The 16,842-nt window shown below is 53.0% G+C and overlaps 2 protein-coding genes across 2 annotated transcripts in view; both read left to right on the top strand.

Annotated features, from left to right (window-relative positions):
- The window catches only part of LOC105502129, a 25,683-nt gene extending 15,399 nt beyond the window's left edge, over positions 1-10,284 (top strand). Inside the window, 3 exon segments of the mRNA XM_011928506.1 lie at positions 4,919-5,012; positions 6,789-6,871; positions 9,960-10,284. Of these exon segments, the coding sequence (XP_011783896.1) occupies positions 4,919-5,012; positions 6,789-6,871; positions 9,960-10,284 (502 nt within the window).
- The window catches only part of ARHGEF2 (Rho/Rac guanine nucleotide exchange factor (GEF) 2), a 41,026-nt gene continuing 34,348 nt past the window's right edge, over positions 10,165-16,842 (top strand). Inside the window, exon 1 of the mRNA XM_011928505.1 lies at positions 10,165-10,396. Within this exon, the coding sequence (XP_011783895.1) occupies positions 10,334-10,396 (63 nt within the window). The 5' untranslated portion in view covers positions 10,165-10,333. The remainder of the gene's footprint in view (positions 10,397-16,842) is intronic.

The raw sequence follows: 16,842 nt of genomic DNA, 5'->3' as shown, positions 1-16,842 counted from the left end.
ACCCCGTCTCTACTAAAAAAAAAAAAAAAAAAAACTGGGAGAGGGGGGGCGCCTGTAGTCCCAGCTACTCGGGAGGCTGAGGCAGGAGAATTGCTTGAACCCAGGAGGCGGAGGTTGCGGTGAGCTGACATCGCGCCATTGCACTCCAGCCTGGGCAACAACAGCGAAACTCTACCTAAAAAAAAAAAAAAAACAGTCGGGCACGGTGGCTCACGCCTGTACTGTGTAATCCAGCACTTTGGGAGGCCGAGATGGGCGGATCACAAGGTCAGGAGATTGAGACAATCCCGGCTAACACTGTGAAACCTCGTCTCTACTAAAAATACAAAGAAATTAGCCGGGCGTGGTGGTGGGCGCCTGTAGTCCCAGCTACTTGGGAGGCTGATGCAGGAGAATGGCATGAACCTGGGAGACGGAGCTTCCAGTGAGCCGATATCATGCCACTGCACTCCAGCCTGGGCAACAGAGCGAGACTCTGTCTCAAAAAAAGAAAAAAAAAGAGATTATCATAGCTGAGAAGCTCTCAGGGTTCTTACTCATAGCCCTCTCTCTGGCAGAGATGACCGCATTCTTGACTTTTGAGATCCATTTTCTTTTTTCTTTTTTTTTTTTGAGACGGAATCTCGCTCTGTATGCCCAGGCTAGAGTGCAGAGGCGCCATCTCGGCTCGCTGCAAGCTCCGCCTCCCAGGTTCACGCCATTCTCCTGCCTCAGCCTCCGGAGTAGCTGGGACTACATGCACCCGCCACCATGCCCAGCTAATTTTTTTGTGTTTTTAGTAGAGACGGGGTTTCACCGTGTTAGCCAGGATGGTCTCAATCTCCTGACCTCGTGATCTGCCCGCCTCAGCCTCCTAAAGCGTTGGGATTCCAAGTGTGAGCCACCGCACCCAGCCTTCTTTTTTTTCTGAGACCCAGGTGACATGATGGTGTCACTCTGTCACCCAGGCTGGAGTCCAGTGGCACGATCTCTGCAACCGCCCCCTCCCGGATTCAAGCGATCCACCTGCCTCAGCCTCCTGAGTAGCTGGGATTACAGGCGCAAGGCAACATGCCTGGCTAAGTTTTGTATTTTTGGTAGAGACAGGGTTTCACCATGTTGCTCAGGCTGGTCTGGAACTCCTCAGCTCAAGTGATCCACCTGCCACGGCCTCCCAAAGTGCTGGGGTTACAGGCATAAGCCACAGCTCCTGGCTCTATTTTCTTTATAGGCTTACCATCTATGTAGGCATCGCTAAACAATGTCAATTAGTTTTACCTGTGTCAAACTTCGTATGCATATAATCATACCAGTATATACATCTTTGTGTCTTGGTTCTTTCATTCAACATGTCTGTGGGATTCATCCTTATTGTTATGTGAGCTGTGATTTGCTCATTTTTATTGTTGAATAGTATTTCAATGCATAAGTATACTACTGATTCTTTGGTCCACTGAGGAGGGACTTCTGGCTTATTTGCTGTTTTTTTTGTTTGTTTGTTTGTTTCCGAGATGGAGTACTGCTTTGTCACCCAGGCTGGAGTGCAGTGGCACGATCTTGGCTTACTGCAACCTCTGCCTCCCAGATTCAAGCGATTCTCCTGCCTCAGCCTCTCGAGTAACTGGGACTACAGGCGCCCGCCACCACGGCTGGCTAATTTTTGTTTTTTTAGTAGAGGTGGGGTCTCATCATGTTGGCCAGGCTGGTCTCAAACTCCTGACCTGAAATGATCCACCCACTTCAGCCTCCCAAAGTGCTGGGAATACAGGCATAAGCCACCGTGCCTGGCCTTTTTTTTTTGAGTTGCTCTGTTGCACCAGTGCAGTGGCATGATCTCAGCTCACTGCAACCTCCACAGCCCGGGCTCAGTGATTCTTCTGCCTCAATCCCCTGAGTAGCTGGGATTACAGGCGCACACCACCATGCCTGGCTAAGTTTTGTATTTTTTTAGTAGAGATGGGGTTTCACCATTTTGGCCAGGCTGACCTAAAGTAATCCACCTGCCTCAGCCTCCCAAAGTGCTGGGATTACAGGTGTGAGCCACCGCACCAGGCCTGCCTGTTTTTTTCATTACCTGGCTGGCCTCTATGGGTTGAGTTTGCCATCTCTGGAAACCATTCAGGGTAAATCTCTCTCCTTAGATACTTCTTTTTTTTTTTTTTTGAGACGGAGTCTTGCTCTGTCGCCCAGGCTGGAGTGCAGTGGCCGGATCTCAGCTCACTGCAAGCTCCGCACGCCATTCTCCGGCCTCAGCCTCCGGAGTAGCTGGGACTACAGGTGCCCGCCACCTCGCCCGGCTCGTTTTTTGTATTTTTTAGTAGAGACGGGGTTTCACCGTGTTAGCCAGGATGGTCTCGATCTCCTGACCTCGTGATCCGCCCTTCTCGGCCTCCCAAAGTGCTGGGATTACAGGCTTGAGCCACCGCGCCTGGCCTAGATACTTCTATATACTAAGAAAGCCTGGACTTGAACTGCAACAGAATAATGACTGCTAAACAGAAGGAGCAACTTCCCAACTATTTAAAGTGCAATATCCCAATATGGGTTTTGGAAAGGGGTGGGAGGCCTGGATTTGAAGAGGGGCCAAGCTGTGGGGAAGTAAAGAGCATGAGGGGAGGACAGATGAAGCCTGCCTTTGGTGTGAGGGACTCTTGATGTGATTCCAGGGTCAGGATTCCTGTCATCCATCTGCTGGCCCTTTGGACCACTCGGCCACTGGCATGCTTTCCAAGTCTGTATCCATGAGTGGCATCAACTGTCTCTTGGACCGGTCGGATCCAGATGGTGAGCAAAAGTAGGGAGCAAAGCAGGGGTGGCCCTTTCCCCTGTACATCTCGTTGCCACTCCTCAGAGCTAGCTGTTTAGGGTTCAGATGTCCTGGATTATGTTTAGCCACATACCCTTGGAATCCCTAGAATGGCTTTATTATTTTTTCTTTTTCTTTTTTTTTTTTTTGAGACCGAGTCTCACTGTGTCGCCCAGGCTGGAGTGCAGTGGTGCAATCTTACCTCACTGCAACCTCTGCCTCCTGGGTTCAAGTGATTCTAGTACCTCAGCTTCCTGAGTAGCTGAGACTACAGAAGCACGCCATCACACCCAGCTAATTTTTGTATTTTAGTAGAGAAAGGGTTTCACCATGTTGGCCAGGCTGGTCTGAAACGCCTGAGCTCAAGTGATCCACCTGCCTTGGCCTCCCAAAGTGCTGGGATTACAGGCGTGAGCCACCATGCCTGGCCTCAGAATGGCTTTATTCAAATGAGCAATCTGAATTCTGGATTTTGGCATTGTGAAACTCCTACCAATGAAAGTGGACATAGGATATAGTGAGGTTCTCCAGCCTCCCCTATCACCAGAGATGGAGGACAGTTACCTGCAATGTACCTTGTCCTCAGATGGAGTACTGGGAGCTCTGGGTGAAACCTCTGATACATCAGTCTCCCAGCCACTGTCTCCAAATGACCCTGGTGCTCTGTTCCCCTGGATAACCCTGGTGCTGTGTTCCCATGGCTCCTAAATTCTTCAGCTCTGCCCTGCTTAGACCCCGCCCTCTCTCCCTGCTGCCCACTGCCCGCCCTCAGGAATGGCGTCACATGCACCTGCTTGGGAACCTGATCCAGGTGAAGCGGGTGGGGGAGGAAGCCCTGGGCGCCTTTGTCTGGCTTTAGCTAGACACTTTTCGTCTCCTTTTGTGTTGGCAGGGAATTTATCCCAGTCCTCTGCCATTGACCTCAGGAAACGGTGAGTGTGGGGAACTCAGAATCCTTCAAAAGCCTCTATAGGGGAAGAGCAATAAGGTCTAGGCCATGGTTTTGTAGCCCCAGGGGTCTCCCTACTTCCTGAATCATTCCTCCCCTTAATATTTCTGATCTAAGACCTCCAAATATCCTTCCCTGAGCTGCGCAGAATTCACCCTCTTTTCTTTGGTTTGGGTGGGCTCACCAGGTTCCCGGTAGCTGCATGAGACCGGGGGAGAAATTAGGGAAAGAAAAGGAGTATCCAGGGCACAGGGTGTCCACTGAATAACAGAGCATTAGAATTGCTTGCTGTTGTCAGTGGTATAGGGTGAAAGGGCAGATAGACTGTTGAACAGTCTTAGTGAGGGACAGTGACCAAGGACCATGGATCAGTTTAGGATGGCTCAGATAACAGACCAATGGGGATTGGCCCTAAGGAGGGCTGGGCAAGGGCTGTGGAGCTCCCAGCAGAGAGGGCAGGGCCCGAAGGCAGAGTTCAGGTCTGGAGGTGGAGGCTGGGAGATTTGAATAACTATGTAAATAAGCATGTAAAATTAGCACCTGCTTATTTGGCTCCTATGGCTGAAGCCTGATTAGAGTGGGTCAGCCCTCTAAGACAGTGTGGATGTGTAAGCAAGTAATGGTCCCTTTAAGATATCAGGCTCTGCTTTGTGGTCCTGAAAATCTCTAGCTGACACATCCTCCTGGCTCTGGGTTTGGGATTAGCTCATGGGATGGGGCTGATGAAATCCCAGGAAATTCAGTCCTTATTGGCTTTAGGCCCAGAGGCCTTCTCCAAACAGCAGAGAGGGTCGTACACAGGGCTCTTGTTCTGAGAGGAGAAAATGCCCCTCGGGAGAGCCCCCACCCCATACCACTTCCGTTGGGGAGCAGCATGAGAGAGGAGACTGGGCCTCCCATCCTGAGCCTGGATTAGGTAGGAAGGAGGAGTCTGTATTTATCTGGGTGGAGCCTGGAGTTTTCTTCCTAAATAGAGGGGCTTGGGAAGCTGAAATGCCCACATCCAGGAAGTCCTAGGAGGTCAGGATGGGGGCTTATCTTTCTCTCCCAGTCCTTCCTCTTTCTTCCTTCCCATTCTGGCTCTGCTGGTCATGGATCCTTCATCCAGCATTTCTCAGGAACTATCTTTTTCTTCATTTCCAGCATTACCTCCATCTTCTCATGTCTTCTTTTTCTCTCTGCAGCTGCAGCCAGCTGGAAGGACATTCAGGTACCTGGGCAGGCTCCTCCCTGCGACAGACCTTCAGCTTCCTCTTGGGAATGACTGGAAAGGCCAAGGTAGGAGTCAGCTGGGGAAGCAGGAGGCTTGGGACCCACTGCCCTCCCCAGTTCCCTTTCTCCCACCCCACCACCGCCACCTCCCACCACTCCCCCTATTAAAAACTCAGAGCAATGGTTCCATTTTTTTATTTTTTATTTTTTTTTTTTTTGAGACGGAGTCTCGCTCCGTGGCCCAGGCTGGAGTGCAGTGGCCGGATCTCAGCTCACTACAAGCTCTGCCTCCCGGGTTTACGCCATTCTCCTGCCTCAGCCTCCCGAGTAGCTGGGACTACAGGCGCCCGCCACCTCGCCCGGCTAGTTTTTTGTATTTTTTTAGTAGAGACGGGGTTTCACCGTGTTAGCCAGGATGGTCTCGATCTCCTGACCTCGTGATCTGCCCGTCTCGGCCTCCCAAAGTGCTGGGATTACAGGCTTGAGCCACCGCGCCCGGCCCATTTTTTTATTTTTTTAAGAGAGGGGGTCTCTGTCTCCCAGGCTGGAGTACAATGGCACGATCATAGCTCACTGCAGCCTCTAACTCTTGGGCCCAAGCAATCCTTTTGCCTTGGCCTCCCAAAGTGCAGGGATTACAGGTGTGAGCCACTGTGCCCAGCCAAATGCTTCAAATTTTAAGGGAACACATGCTATCTCTTCCAGCCTGTGTCTCTGTGTCCCAGCAAATCACCTTTTCTCTGCTTTCCCCTACTCCACCAGCTTAGCAGTCAGCTGTGGACAGCTGGAAGGGGAAAAGGGCCAGGAACCTCACAAGCTGAGAAATGGCCTAGCCCTCTCTCTCTTCAGGCCTCACATAGCTGACAGGTGGGCAGCAGAAACCTCAACCATTGGACATAATAATGATAATAATTACAGCACTACTTTTTACTTCTTCATAGAGTATCAGGGTTTGCTAAGTGCTTTTACACTCATAATTTTATGGGTGGATACAGCAGCTGAAGGAGATGAAATCAGACCACAGGCAGAGTAGAAGCTGGGAAAGTATATGATTATGGAAGCACATGCATACCCGTACGTGTGCGGCCATGTGCTGTTCTGATCCCAGGAAGTGAAGGCACATTGTTCTCATCCTTATTACAAACCAGCAGGCTCTAGTGAAACCGGGAGCTCTGCCTACTCCTTGAATTCATTTCCACTTTCTTCATTTACTGTTAGAGTGAGCTGCCCCCCTTTTCCTCCCCTGGCCTCTCCAAGTATGCATGTGCTTTCCAACTTGGGGTGGCTTCTGAGTATTGAAAGAAACCCCAGGGAAGTCATCATCATATTCACCTTGAGGAGCCATGAGATTCTCACCAGTAAGTTTGCCTGGGCTCCTCCCAGCCCCACCCGCAGTGCCAGGGTTCTCCCCCTTCCAGCCTTTTTTGGCCAAGATTCCCTTTTCTCTGGGTGGGCTGGGAAGGTCAAAATGAAAGCAGGTCATGTTGTTAGCACCTCTCACCACAGGCCATGGGTGGGGAGTTGAGGCCAATGGAGGCATGAGACTGGGTGAGCCTCAGAAGAGGAGCAGCTGGAGAATCTGAAAGCTGATGGGAAGGGAGGGCAAGTGGGACAGTGAGGTTTCTCTCCCATGGGGGAACGGAGATCTCGAGGGAACAAAGCAAAAACAGAAACTTGGGGTCTGAGTCTCACCTTCCTACAGGCTGTCTCACTACAAGGTAGGGTAGTCTGCTAGTGGAATCACCCCCTTTTCTTGCCGTGGGAATGGTAGGGGAAGTCAGTACTGCCCAGGGGCCATCCAGATCCCAGTTAGTCTGTGTTTGTCCACCCTTGCCCTAACAGTCTGATGGAGGGTTGAGTAACCTGGTGAAGGGGAATGAGGGCAGAGACTTTGGAGCCCAGATGGGGAACAGGGAAGCGCCAGAGTGAGTCAGGACATTGCCTCACTCAGCCTTTCCTCCCCACGTCTGTGGTCCTGTCTTCCTTTGTTTCCCTCTCCGCCATCTCCTGGTCCATCTTCCTTCCACCTTCATGAATATGTGGGCCTGCTTCATCTAATCTCTTTCTCCATAAGCAGTAAACATCAGGGGGTGGGACTGGAGAGAAGCTCAGTCAAGCAGTGAGAAAAGGAAGTGGCTTAGTCCCTCTTACTTGAGTAGCATTGCACACTTGATGAAACACTTTCCAGGGGTCAGCTCATTTAATTCTTTTTTTTTTTTTTTTTTTTGAGGCGGAGTCTCGCTCTGTCGCCCACCCGGACTGGAGTGCAGTGGCCGGATCTCAGCTCACTGCAAGCTCCGCCTCCTGGGTTTACGCCATTCTCCTGCCTCAGCCTCCCGAGTAGCTGGGACTACAGGCGCCCGCCACCTCGCCCGGCTAGTTTTTTTGTATTTTTAGTAGAGACGGGGTTTCACCGTGTTAGCCAGGATGGTCTCGATCTCCTGACCTCGTGATCTGCCCGTCTTGGCCTCCCAAAGTGCTGGGATTACAGGCTTGAGCCACCGCGCCCGGCCTCATTTAATTCTTATAACAATTCTGGCAAAGATAAGTATTTCAATCTCAATTCTACAGACAAATACTTAAAGGTTAGTTACTTTGCCCAAGATCTCACAGCTCATAAGAGGTGATGCCATATTAGAAACCCAGGGCTTTGGGTCTGTATTGCCTCTGTTTCTCTCAATAGCCCTAACACAACAGTTCATTCCCTCTCATCCTTTCCTTCTTCCACCTTCTGGCTGGATGGCCACTTAAGGCAATTTGGCCTTAATCACCTCTTCCCAGAATATACAAGGTCCAGACCAATAGAAGAAAGAAGAAAAACAAACCACCTTGGGACAGTGTAGAGCTTGGGCTTGGGTATCCCCAGGAGACCCATCTCTTCACCAACTGGCCAAGACTTTGGCAACCAGGTTCTTCCCTGGGACCTCCTCCCTATCCCTGAAATGGGAGGGACACATTTCGTCAAGTTAAATGGGCTAAAGAAGGTGGTGGCCATTTTTAGATCCTGGTAGAAATGTTTTTGTGTATCTAAAAAAATTATTTCTGAAAATCCAGAAGATATCACTGGATAGGAGTAGAGGCGAGGCCAGAATGAAGAAGGGGCTTGGAAAAGGGGGGCAGGTGACACCAAGGGGAAGGGAAAAGTGTTCATTGTTCAAGAGGATATAGAAAATGGAAACTGAGTCAAGCTGCAGGCCAAGCTCACTAAACACAGGTGTTTTTAAAGGCAGAACACTTTTCTTTACCCTGTCCCTAGTCCCTTTCCTTGTTATTCATCTCCTAAGGGGAAGAAGAGGGCATAGGGTGAGGGGTAGGGTAACAGCAGGGGGATGGAAAGTAGACTGAAGGTTGGGGTGGGAGACAGAAAAGGGTTGGAGGGTCGGGTCCTCTTCTTTCATAGAGACCTTCTTAGTTGAGTTGAGGGACCATGAGGTCCCTTGAAAAACCCCAGGGTTCAAATTCTACATTTCCTGGGTACCCAGGCTGGAGTGTGGCCCTTTAAGATAGCTTGCAGCACTCTCCTGCCCCAGGCCTGGGAGAGAAGCTGAGGTCCCACCCCAGATCTTGTCTCTGGGCCTCCCGTGGGTGGAGCCTTGAGGCCAAGATTCTAGCCTCTGGCTGTCTGTTTTTAAATTTAGTACATTCCTGAGTCTTGGCTGCCCACCTCAGGGGAGGTGAGTCTGGAGTTCTGGGGCCAGGAGCCTCAGGATTCTTGGTTTGGGGGAGTTCCTACGCCCTCCCTGTAGATAGGTATCCTTGGCAGGTGCAAGCCGGGAAGAACCAGCTATGGCCCTAGGAAAGGACCAGCTATGGTCCTTCCTGCTTTCTAATTTTCATCTAGCCTGAACTGGGCATGGTTTATTTCCTCTCCCTTTTTCCTGGTCTTTGCTATTTAAGGATTCTAAACAGGGGAATGGGTGAAGAAAGAGGTGAAGAAGGAGTTGCTAGGCAGGAGGGGAAGCCGGAGGGGCAGTGTAGGGGTAGGGCTGGGGGTTAGGAGCCTAACCAGCTCAGCCAGTGGTGAGGCAGTGGAGCCCAAAAATAGTGGCAGAGGCTAAAACTGGCACCTACGAGAGTGCTGAGTTGGGCTTGAAACCTGCAGCCTGGCCCCACTACTGAGCCAGGGCAGGGAGCTGCTGGATCTGGGTTGGGTCACCCCTCCCTCCTTCTTCTCCCATGCCCTTTGGGGCCAGAATCAGGCAGGACCCTGTTAACCGAAGGCTCTGTCCCAGGCCTCTCTGTGCTTCTAGTTTCTCCTGAGAAATGGGAGACCCTGAGAGGCAGAAATGAACTTCATTGTAAGTGATCATAGTTAGACTGGAGGAGGAATTTTCCCAATAGCAGGAAACTCGCCCAAAGTGGCGGCTGGCTCAGGCTGGGGAAAAGGGTCCAGAGAGATGAATGCCCCACCTTACCCTGCTTGTTGTGGAGAGGCTGGTTGGGCCCTAACTTTCTTTGACTAGGCCAGGCTGGTTTCTGGTCTTTCAGTTTCGGCTTAACTTGCAACAGAGAGAACTGGAGTTAGACACATGGAAGGCCTTCGGTAAAAGTGGAGAATCCCAACCTAGTCCCCCAAAGTAGCTGGCAGATGCGGAGCTAGGAGGAGGATGGGCAGAGTGGGGTCAGGAAGGCCCCAGAAGGGTGGGGCATGTGAGAGAATTCTCTCCTCTCTATTCTTCGACCTCTGCGAGTGAATCCTACCCTTCCCGTGTACTGAAGACCCAGCGTTTAGTTCTCTGATTTCCTCTCTCTCTGGCCACACCTGCCTCAATCGTAAAAGGGGTCAGTCTGCTCAGGCCTGCTTTGATGGGACCCCGAAGGCCAGGAAGGAACTGGTCTTGGGTTCTCCAGGAGCTGGGGGCGGAAGGAATCCTCCTGCCTGCGGGTCTTTAAAGACTGAGGTAACGCAGTGGGGGAGGGAGAAAAGGAGGGGGAGGGGAGAAGGGAAGAAGGGGAAGGGAGAGGGGAAAGGGCCGACCTGAGTCCGGCTAGGGCTGCTGTGCTGGGTTTTAGGAAAAGCAGAGCTAAGAGGCGGGTATCTGGGGCTAGAGGGCGCCCCCAGGCGCTGGAGGGGAAATGGGCAGTGGGGCCCCTCAAACCTATCCTAGGACCCTCGTACCTCTCCGAGCTGCCCCCACACAAACCCTGGCGTCCCGTCCTGCGCGCCGGCACCCCGCCCTCCCTCCGCTCCGCCTCCCCCCTTCCTGAGCTTGGGCGGGGGAGGAGACTAGGGTTTGAGGAACTGGTGCTGGGTGCCGGGCGAGGGGAGTCAGACTTCCTGTCCCCGAGACCAACGCGTGCGGGCCGGACCCCTCCCCCCGCCCTCCCCCCACAATAGCCGGACGCCGGGGTCCGCGCCGTGTCTTCCCTGGTCCCCCAGTCCGATTATGTCTCGGATTGAATCCCTCACGCGGGCACGGATCGACCGGAGCAAAGAGCTGGCGAGCAAGGTGGGCTCGGAAACCCCTCTCCCTCCGCCGCGGTCCTCGGGGGCTCCCTGAACCTTGGCACCCGCGGTGCATCCCCTGCCTCCCCGTCTGCTTTCTGGGCGCCAAAATCGGGCGGAGCGGTGGATCGGCAAGCGGCGGGACGGGGTGGGTGGGGACTGCGAGCAAGTGGGTAAGGGTGGGGGGAGCGGCAGACGCGACGGTGCTGGGATCCCAGGAGGGAGCGGAGCGGACCTGGGCTTGGTCGCCTCGGAGCCAGCCGGACCGAGTGCTTTTAGGCCGCTCGAAAGAAAGTTGCTCCGGTAAGGGACAGAGCGGGAAGAGGGAGGTGTGTGTCCCGGGGGTGGGGGCGGTGGAAGCTCCGGCACCTCCTCTCCCCCCGGGCCCTACCGGCTTGGCCTTGGCGTAGCGACCCCCCTCAACTCCCAGTCGCTGGCTTGGTCGTTCCCCCTTTGTCCCCGCCATCCGGCGGAGGGGACGGGAGGGGGTGGTTTCCCGGCTTCCTCCTACCACCACCACCACCTCTCCAAGACAAAAGTCAGCTCCTCCTCTCCTCGCAAATGGACTTTCCAGCTGTGATTCAGTTCTCCCCTCTGGGTGGGCGGGTGGCTGGGGTCGGGACGGCCGAGGGACAGCTTACTTCCCCCAAGCCATCACCTCTAGGTGAAGGGAGCAGAGGTCTTTGTGTAGCTGGGATCCTTTCCTCCATCCTTAGCACTTTGCCTGGAACATAGAGCCTCCATCCCTATCTGCCCCACCAGCCTCCTAGCTCCTCTTTCTCCCAACCTGAAACCCTTAGGCTGACCCACCTGGCACTATGCATTGTGTTCCCTGACCTTCCTCCTCCTCCCCCAGCGCTCTCATTCTCTTACCTGCTCGTCTTGGGGTCCCTTCACCTAGCATTTCATGAGGCTGGGTGTATAATTATCCACACTCCTCCCCCATCATGACCTCTTGGCCACTCCTCTCCAAGTACCCTTTATCCCTGCCTTTGTACCAGCCCCATTCCCAAGTGCCCTGACCTTTCCACACCCAGACCCCAGGAAATGATGAAGCTGACTTGCAGGTGAATAAGTCAGAGCTGAAAGGAAGGTGGTGCCTGCAGACAGTACCTCCCAGTTCCTTTGGGGCCCCCCCGCACTGTACCCATTATCAGAAAGGCCAGGTCCCAGCCCAGAGTTGGTTTAATCTCTGGCTTCTCTCCGACCTGCGTGCCCTACCCTGGTGCCAGCCTATGCTGATCACCGTCTTCAGCCAAGGGAGCAGTACCCCTCTGGAGTCCTTAAGCATGATGGAAAGCCCTCCCCTCCACCTCCCTGCTGGTTCCTAGCCAGGCTACCTGTCTTGATGCTAAACTGGGAGAAGCAGAGGTTCCATCCTGGGTTGGGGGTGGAGGGCCAGGGAAGGCAGCTTTAAAAAGACTTTCTTTCGGGGGCTGGGATTAGATTTTGCTCTCCGGAAAGCAACGGGGGATTTGAGTAGGGCCTAAGACAAACAGAGGGCCAGGGTGAGGTGGCTGAAGTGTGGTGGAACAGTGGGGTGGCAGACAGGCTCTTCACAGCCCTGCGCCAGGCCAGGCCCAAGCTCCAAAGTCTGTTTATTTTTTCAACCGTTTGAGCTGAGACCCTGGAGTAGAGCCAAGGGGGGCGGGAGAGGTTTTTTGAAACCACGGAAATTTGGTTCCACCCTAAAAAGGAAAGCCATGGGGGAGCCAGTTGGGGGAAGACCTGGCTAGGGGGTATAGAGAGAGGTTCTGGGGGGGCAGGTAGATACTGGGATCCCTTTTCCATTATTGTGGGGAGCTGGGAGGTCAGACACCTGGGTGTTCATGCTCTGTTTTTGTTTTTGTTTTTTTGGTGGTGAGGGGACTGGCTCTTCTTTCTACCATGGGGGCTGGCTGTGTGGGGTGGGTAATTTGGGAATCTGGCTGGCAGCGGGGAGTCGGGGGCTGAGTGGGTGGATCTGAGAGGGCAAAGAGACCACAGGAGGAGGGTGGTTGTCAGTTTGGGCCGATCGGAAGGGGAGGGCCACCTCCGGAAAACTGTGGTTACAGAAGGGGGAGTTGGTTCTTAGCCAACAAACCCTGGATCCCCTCTCCCCCTCCCCCCAGCACACCAGCTGTCTTCTTTCTTTTTATACTGTGGTGGGAAGTAGAGGGGCACCCGCTGGAAAAGACATTATTTGAGGAAGATGGTCTCCCCTGCTACCTCCTTGGGGGGATGGGTCACAGCTAAGCTCTGACACCTCAGCCCTTCCCCATTCCTTGCCTCATTCCCTGGGAGCTCCTCCTAGGAGGAGGAATGTAAATTTAACCTGCCCCTTTCTCTGTCCCATACTCACAGGATCTCTCTGTGTAGCCCCCTCCATGCTTCCTTTTTCTTTCCACTCCATTTCTGTTCTCCCAGGCTGTCTTCAGTCCTCCACCTCCTCAGTTCTCTCTACTTCCTACCTCCACAAGCCCCAGACCTCACAGGTCCCCTTTCTCTCTTTAGCCCCCTGTTCTTCCCCTTCTCCTTTCCCAAACCCCAACCATCATATCCCTTAGAACAAAGGGTCCTTTTCTGCCAAGCAGGGACCAGAGGTCTAGGGATGGCTGTGGAGGCTGGGGGTCCCCTTGGAATCTCTGTGGTGGGCAGGTGGAGTGGGGAGTGTGCAGCGCGACTATCTCTTTGTTCTGAGGAGTGGAGAGGTGGCTTTGTGTGCAGGACTAGGAGTGCAGCGGAGAGGAGGGTTGGGGGAGCCCAGGAGGGAGCTGAGAGGGCTGACGGTGTTGGAGGAGAGTGGAAGAATAGGGGGTCCTCCCGGTGGCTGAGGCTTCTGGGGACATAGACAAAAATTCTAGGGGTCGTGGAGGTTAAGGAGAGAGTTGAGGGGGAGGGGAGAAGTGAGGATGGGGGAAGGGAGTCTAAAGCTTAGGGAAGTCACTGAGTGACTTGCAGGAGGTTCGACAGGGCCTAGAGAAGGACCTGCTGAGGCCGACCAGAGGAGTTACAGTGGGGTCTGATCTCAGCCACTCTGGCTGTGGAATTTGACCTTGGAATCAAGGAGGGGACAGATGTGAATGTGTACATCCCCTGTGTGCATGTTACTGGGGTGCTGGTGTGTCAGTGTGTCTGTCTGCCTGCCTGCCCTCCTGTGTCTGTGCCCCATGCTCTGGGCCACTGTTTTGAACAGTGGTCAGCAAAGTAGGGGTTCGTGCTCTCTGGCCATGAGAAAGTAGCTTCATCTTTAGCTTCAGTTTCTGGCTGGAAGTATCATCTAGGAGCTGAGTGAGCGGATTGGTCAGGATTTCTGAAACTGGTAAGAGAAAAGGCTGAGAGGAGCTGGCTGGACCCTTCCGGGTTTGTTTATGTCTCCTTGGGAGAGGGTGGGGGTGGGGTTGCAGGCAGCAGCTGCCCCCCTCCCAACCCAGCCGGCCTGCCCTGTGCCAGGAGGGCAGGGAGTCCTGGCACAGCTATTGTTCATTTGCACAAATGCCTGTCTGTTTGCATCGCTACCCCCCTCGCTCTCTTTCTGCTTGTCTCTCTCTCCTGGCCTGACAGGTGTGGTCGGGTAGGGGGCAGGCTGGGGTCCAGGATGCTTGGGTCTCAGGGTCCCTAACCTGATTTATTCCCTGTGGCCCTTAGCACCCCTCTTCTGTTTCACCCATACCCACCCCCGTTGCCAGTGTCTCATCCTCATTCACTAAGCAAGCATTTATTAAGTGCCTTTGTGTGTGCAGTGATGTCTTTCTGTGTTGTTTCTGGCTTTGGCATTAGTGTTTCCATTTGGCTGCCTTCCCCTCAGCCTCCTGTCTTCATCTTGTCCCGGGAAGCTCATAAAGGAGCAGGGCCTGGCTGAGACCACCCCAAGCCCTCTTCTCAGTCCCACTGCCAGCAATCCCTCACCTCTTCATTTCCCGGCCCTATAGCTCCTCCTCCAGGACTCAGTGCCCTTCATAGCCAACGGCACCTCTGCTGTCCAGGGGCTGAGCCACAGGTGACTCGAATCCCAGTGGAACACTCCACGGGCTCTCTGGTCACTATTACAAAGGGGGTGGACAGAGGTGTAACCACCTTGGGGAAGGGGCTGCTGCCAGGTGCAGCTGGAGGAGAGGTGATTCTGAGTACTCTGACTCTCCCAGAAGTCTTGATTTGGACATAACTGAGAGAGAAGTAAAGGCAGATGAGAGAGCTGGGCACAGTGACTCGCACCCGTAATCCTAGCATTTTGGAAGACCAAGGCAGCCGGATCACATGAGCTCAGGAGTTTGAGACAAGCCTGGGCAACATAGCGAGCCCTCATCTCTACAAAACTACTAAGTTTTAAAAATCTATTATTAAAAAAAGAAAAAGATGAGAGCTTAGGGCTTGCTTGGAGAAGCTCTACCTTGCCTGGGTAGATCTGCCTGGCCTTGCTGCCCGCTGGGAGCACAGGAAGCCAAAGTCCTAGCCTTGGCATTGCCTTCCCCTTCATGTACGTCACTGTTTCCTCATCCCTTAGCCTGGGAGACAAAGTGGAGAGAAGAAGGCTGACTGTGTCTGCCTTTGAGCTTTTCAGTAGAGATCCACAATGCCCTCTGCCATTGCTCCCATCTTTCTTTCTTTCTTTCTTTTTTTTTTTTTTTTGAGACAGAGTCTCAAAAAGAGGCTGGAGTGCAGTGGCGCCATCTCGGCTCACTGCAAGCTCTGCCTCCCGGGTTCATGCCATTCTCCTGCCTCAGCTTCCTGAGTAGCTGGGACTACAGGCGCCCGCCACCACGCCTGGCTAATTTTTTGTGTTTTTAGTAGAGATGGGGTTTCACCATGTTGGCCAGGACGGTCTCGATCTCCTGACCTTGTGATCCACCCACCTCGGCCTCCCAAAGTGCCGTGAGCCACCGCGCCCAGCCTCTTGTTTTTTTTTGAGACAGAGTCTCACTCTGTTGCCCAGGCTGGAGTGCAGTGGCGTGATCTTGGCTCACTGTAACCTCCACCTCCCAGGTTCAAGCAATTCTGCCTCAGCCTCCTAAGTTGTACAGGCACTCACCACCACACCTGGCCAATTTTTGTATTTTTCGTAGAGATGGGGTTTTCGTAGAGATGGGGTTTTGACCTGACCGAGGTTGGTCTCAAACCCTTGACCTCAAGTGATCTGCCCGCCTCGGCCTCCCAAAGTGTTAGGATTACAGGCGTGAGCCACTGCGCCCAGCCCGGCCCCATCTTTCTTTCCCTAAAGTGACTGAGATCTGGGATGACAGTGGAAGGAAATTTGGGGTTGGTCTTCTGACTTCCAGAGGAAACCCTCAGGGTCTAAACTCAAAGGAAATAGGAGAGAATGACTTAGAGCCCTTCAGGAGGAGGGAGAAAGGAGAAACAAGAAGAGACAGAAGGTTTTAAAGCTCTGATAAGGAAGGAAGAGGGTTCCCAGAGTAGGAGCCAGGGTGCTTCTGAGACCCTGTGTCTTGGTGTCTGTACATCCTTTCTTGCTTCTTTACTTCCTTCCTTTTCTTTCATTTTGAGACATGTATTGGGTGCCTGTTGTATACCAGGTATTGTGGTAAGGGCTTTCATGTTCTTTCTTTATCCTTGATGTAGCAGTAGTGTGGATGAAGGTGTGTAGTAAGAAGGACTTCCCATGGGATTTGTGAGAAAGAGACAGAATGACTCTAGGGCTGAGCGTGGTGGTTCACACCTGTAATTCCAGCACTTTGGTGAGGCCGGGGCAGGAGAATCACTTGATACCAGGAGTTCGAGACCAGCCTGGGCAACATAGCAAGACCCTATCTCTACAAAAAAAAAAAAATTAAAAAATTAGCTGAGCATTATGATGCATGCCTGTGGTCCCAGCTATTTGGAGGGCTGAGATGGAAGGATCACTTGAGCCCGGGAGATCAAGGCTGCACTGAGCCATGATCATGCCAATGCACTCCAGTCCGAGCAACAGAGTGAGATCCTGTCTCAAAAAAAAAAAAAAGAAAGAAAAAGAAAAAAAAATGTCTCTAGATGCTGGAGAGCAAAGGAAGGGCCTCTGAGCATTGGAGTGGGTGTTACAAATTGTGGAGCAATAGGCCCTTTTTCTTGGTGAATGGATTGGGTCTTGGAGGTAAAGGACTGTCCTACTTGGGCATGGGTAAATGGGAGACCAATGTGATTATCTTAAGAATACCTTGGCCGGGCGCGGTGGCTCAAGCCTGTAATCCCAGCACTTTGGGAGGCCGAGACGGGCGGATCACGAGGTCAGGAGATCGAGACCATCCTGGCTAACACAGTGAAACCCCTACTAAAAAATACAAAAAAAACTAGCCGGGCGAGGTGGCGGGCGCCTGTAGTCCCAGCTACTCGGGAGGCTGAGGCAGGAGAATGGTGTGAACACGGCAGGCGGAGCTTGCAGTAAGCTGAGATCCGGCCACAGTACTCCAGCCCGGGCGACAGAGCAAGACTCCGCCTCAAAAAAAAAAAGAAAAAAAAAAAAAAGAATACCTGGAAAAG

This window comes from Colobus angolensis, unplaced genomic scaffold, assembly GCF_000951035.1.
Source record: "Colobus angolensis palliatus isolate OR3802 unplaced genomic scaffold, Cang.pa_1.0 Scaffold77, whole genome shotgun sequence".
NCBI lineage: Eukaryota > Metazoa > Chordata > Mammalia > Primates > Cercopithecidae > Colobus > Colobus angolensis.
The sequence above is the reverse complement of the archived record's forward strand: the minus strand, read 5'-3'. Positions and strand labels throughout refer to the sequence as shown.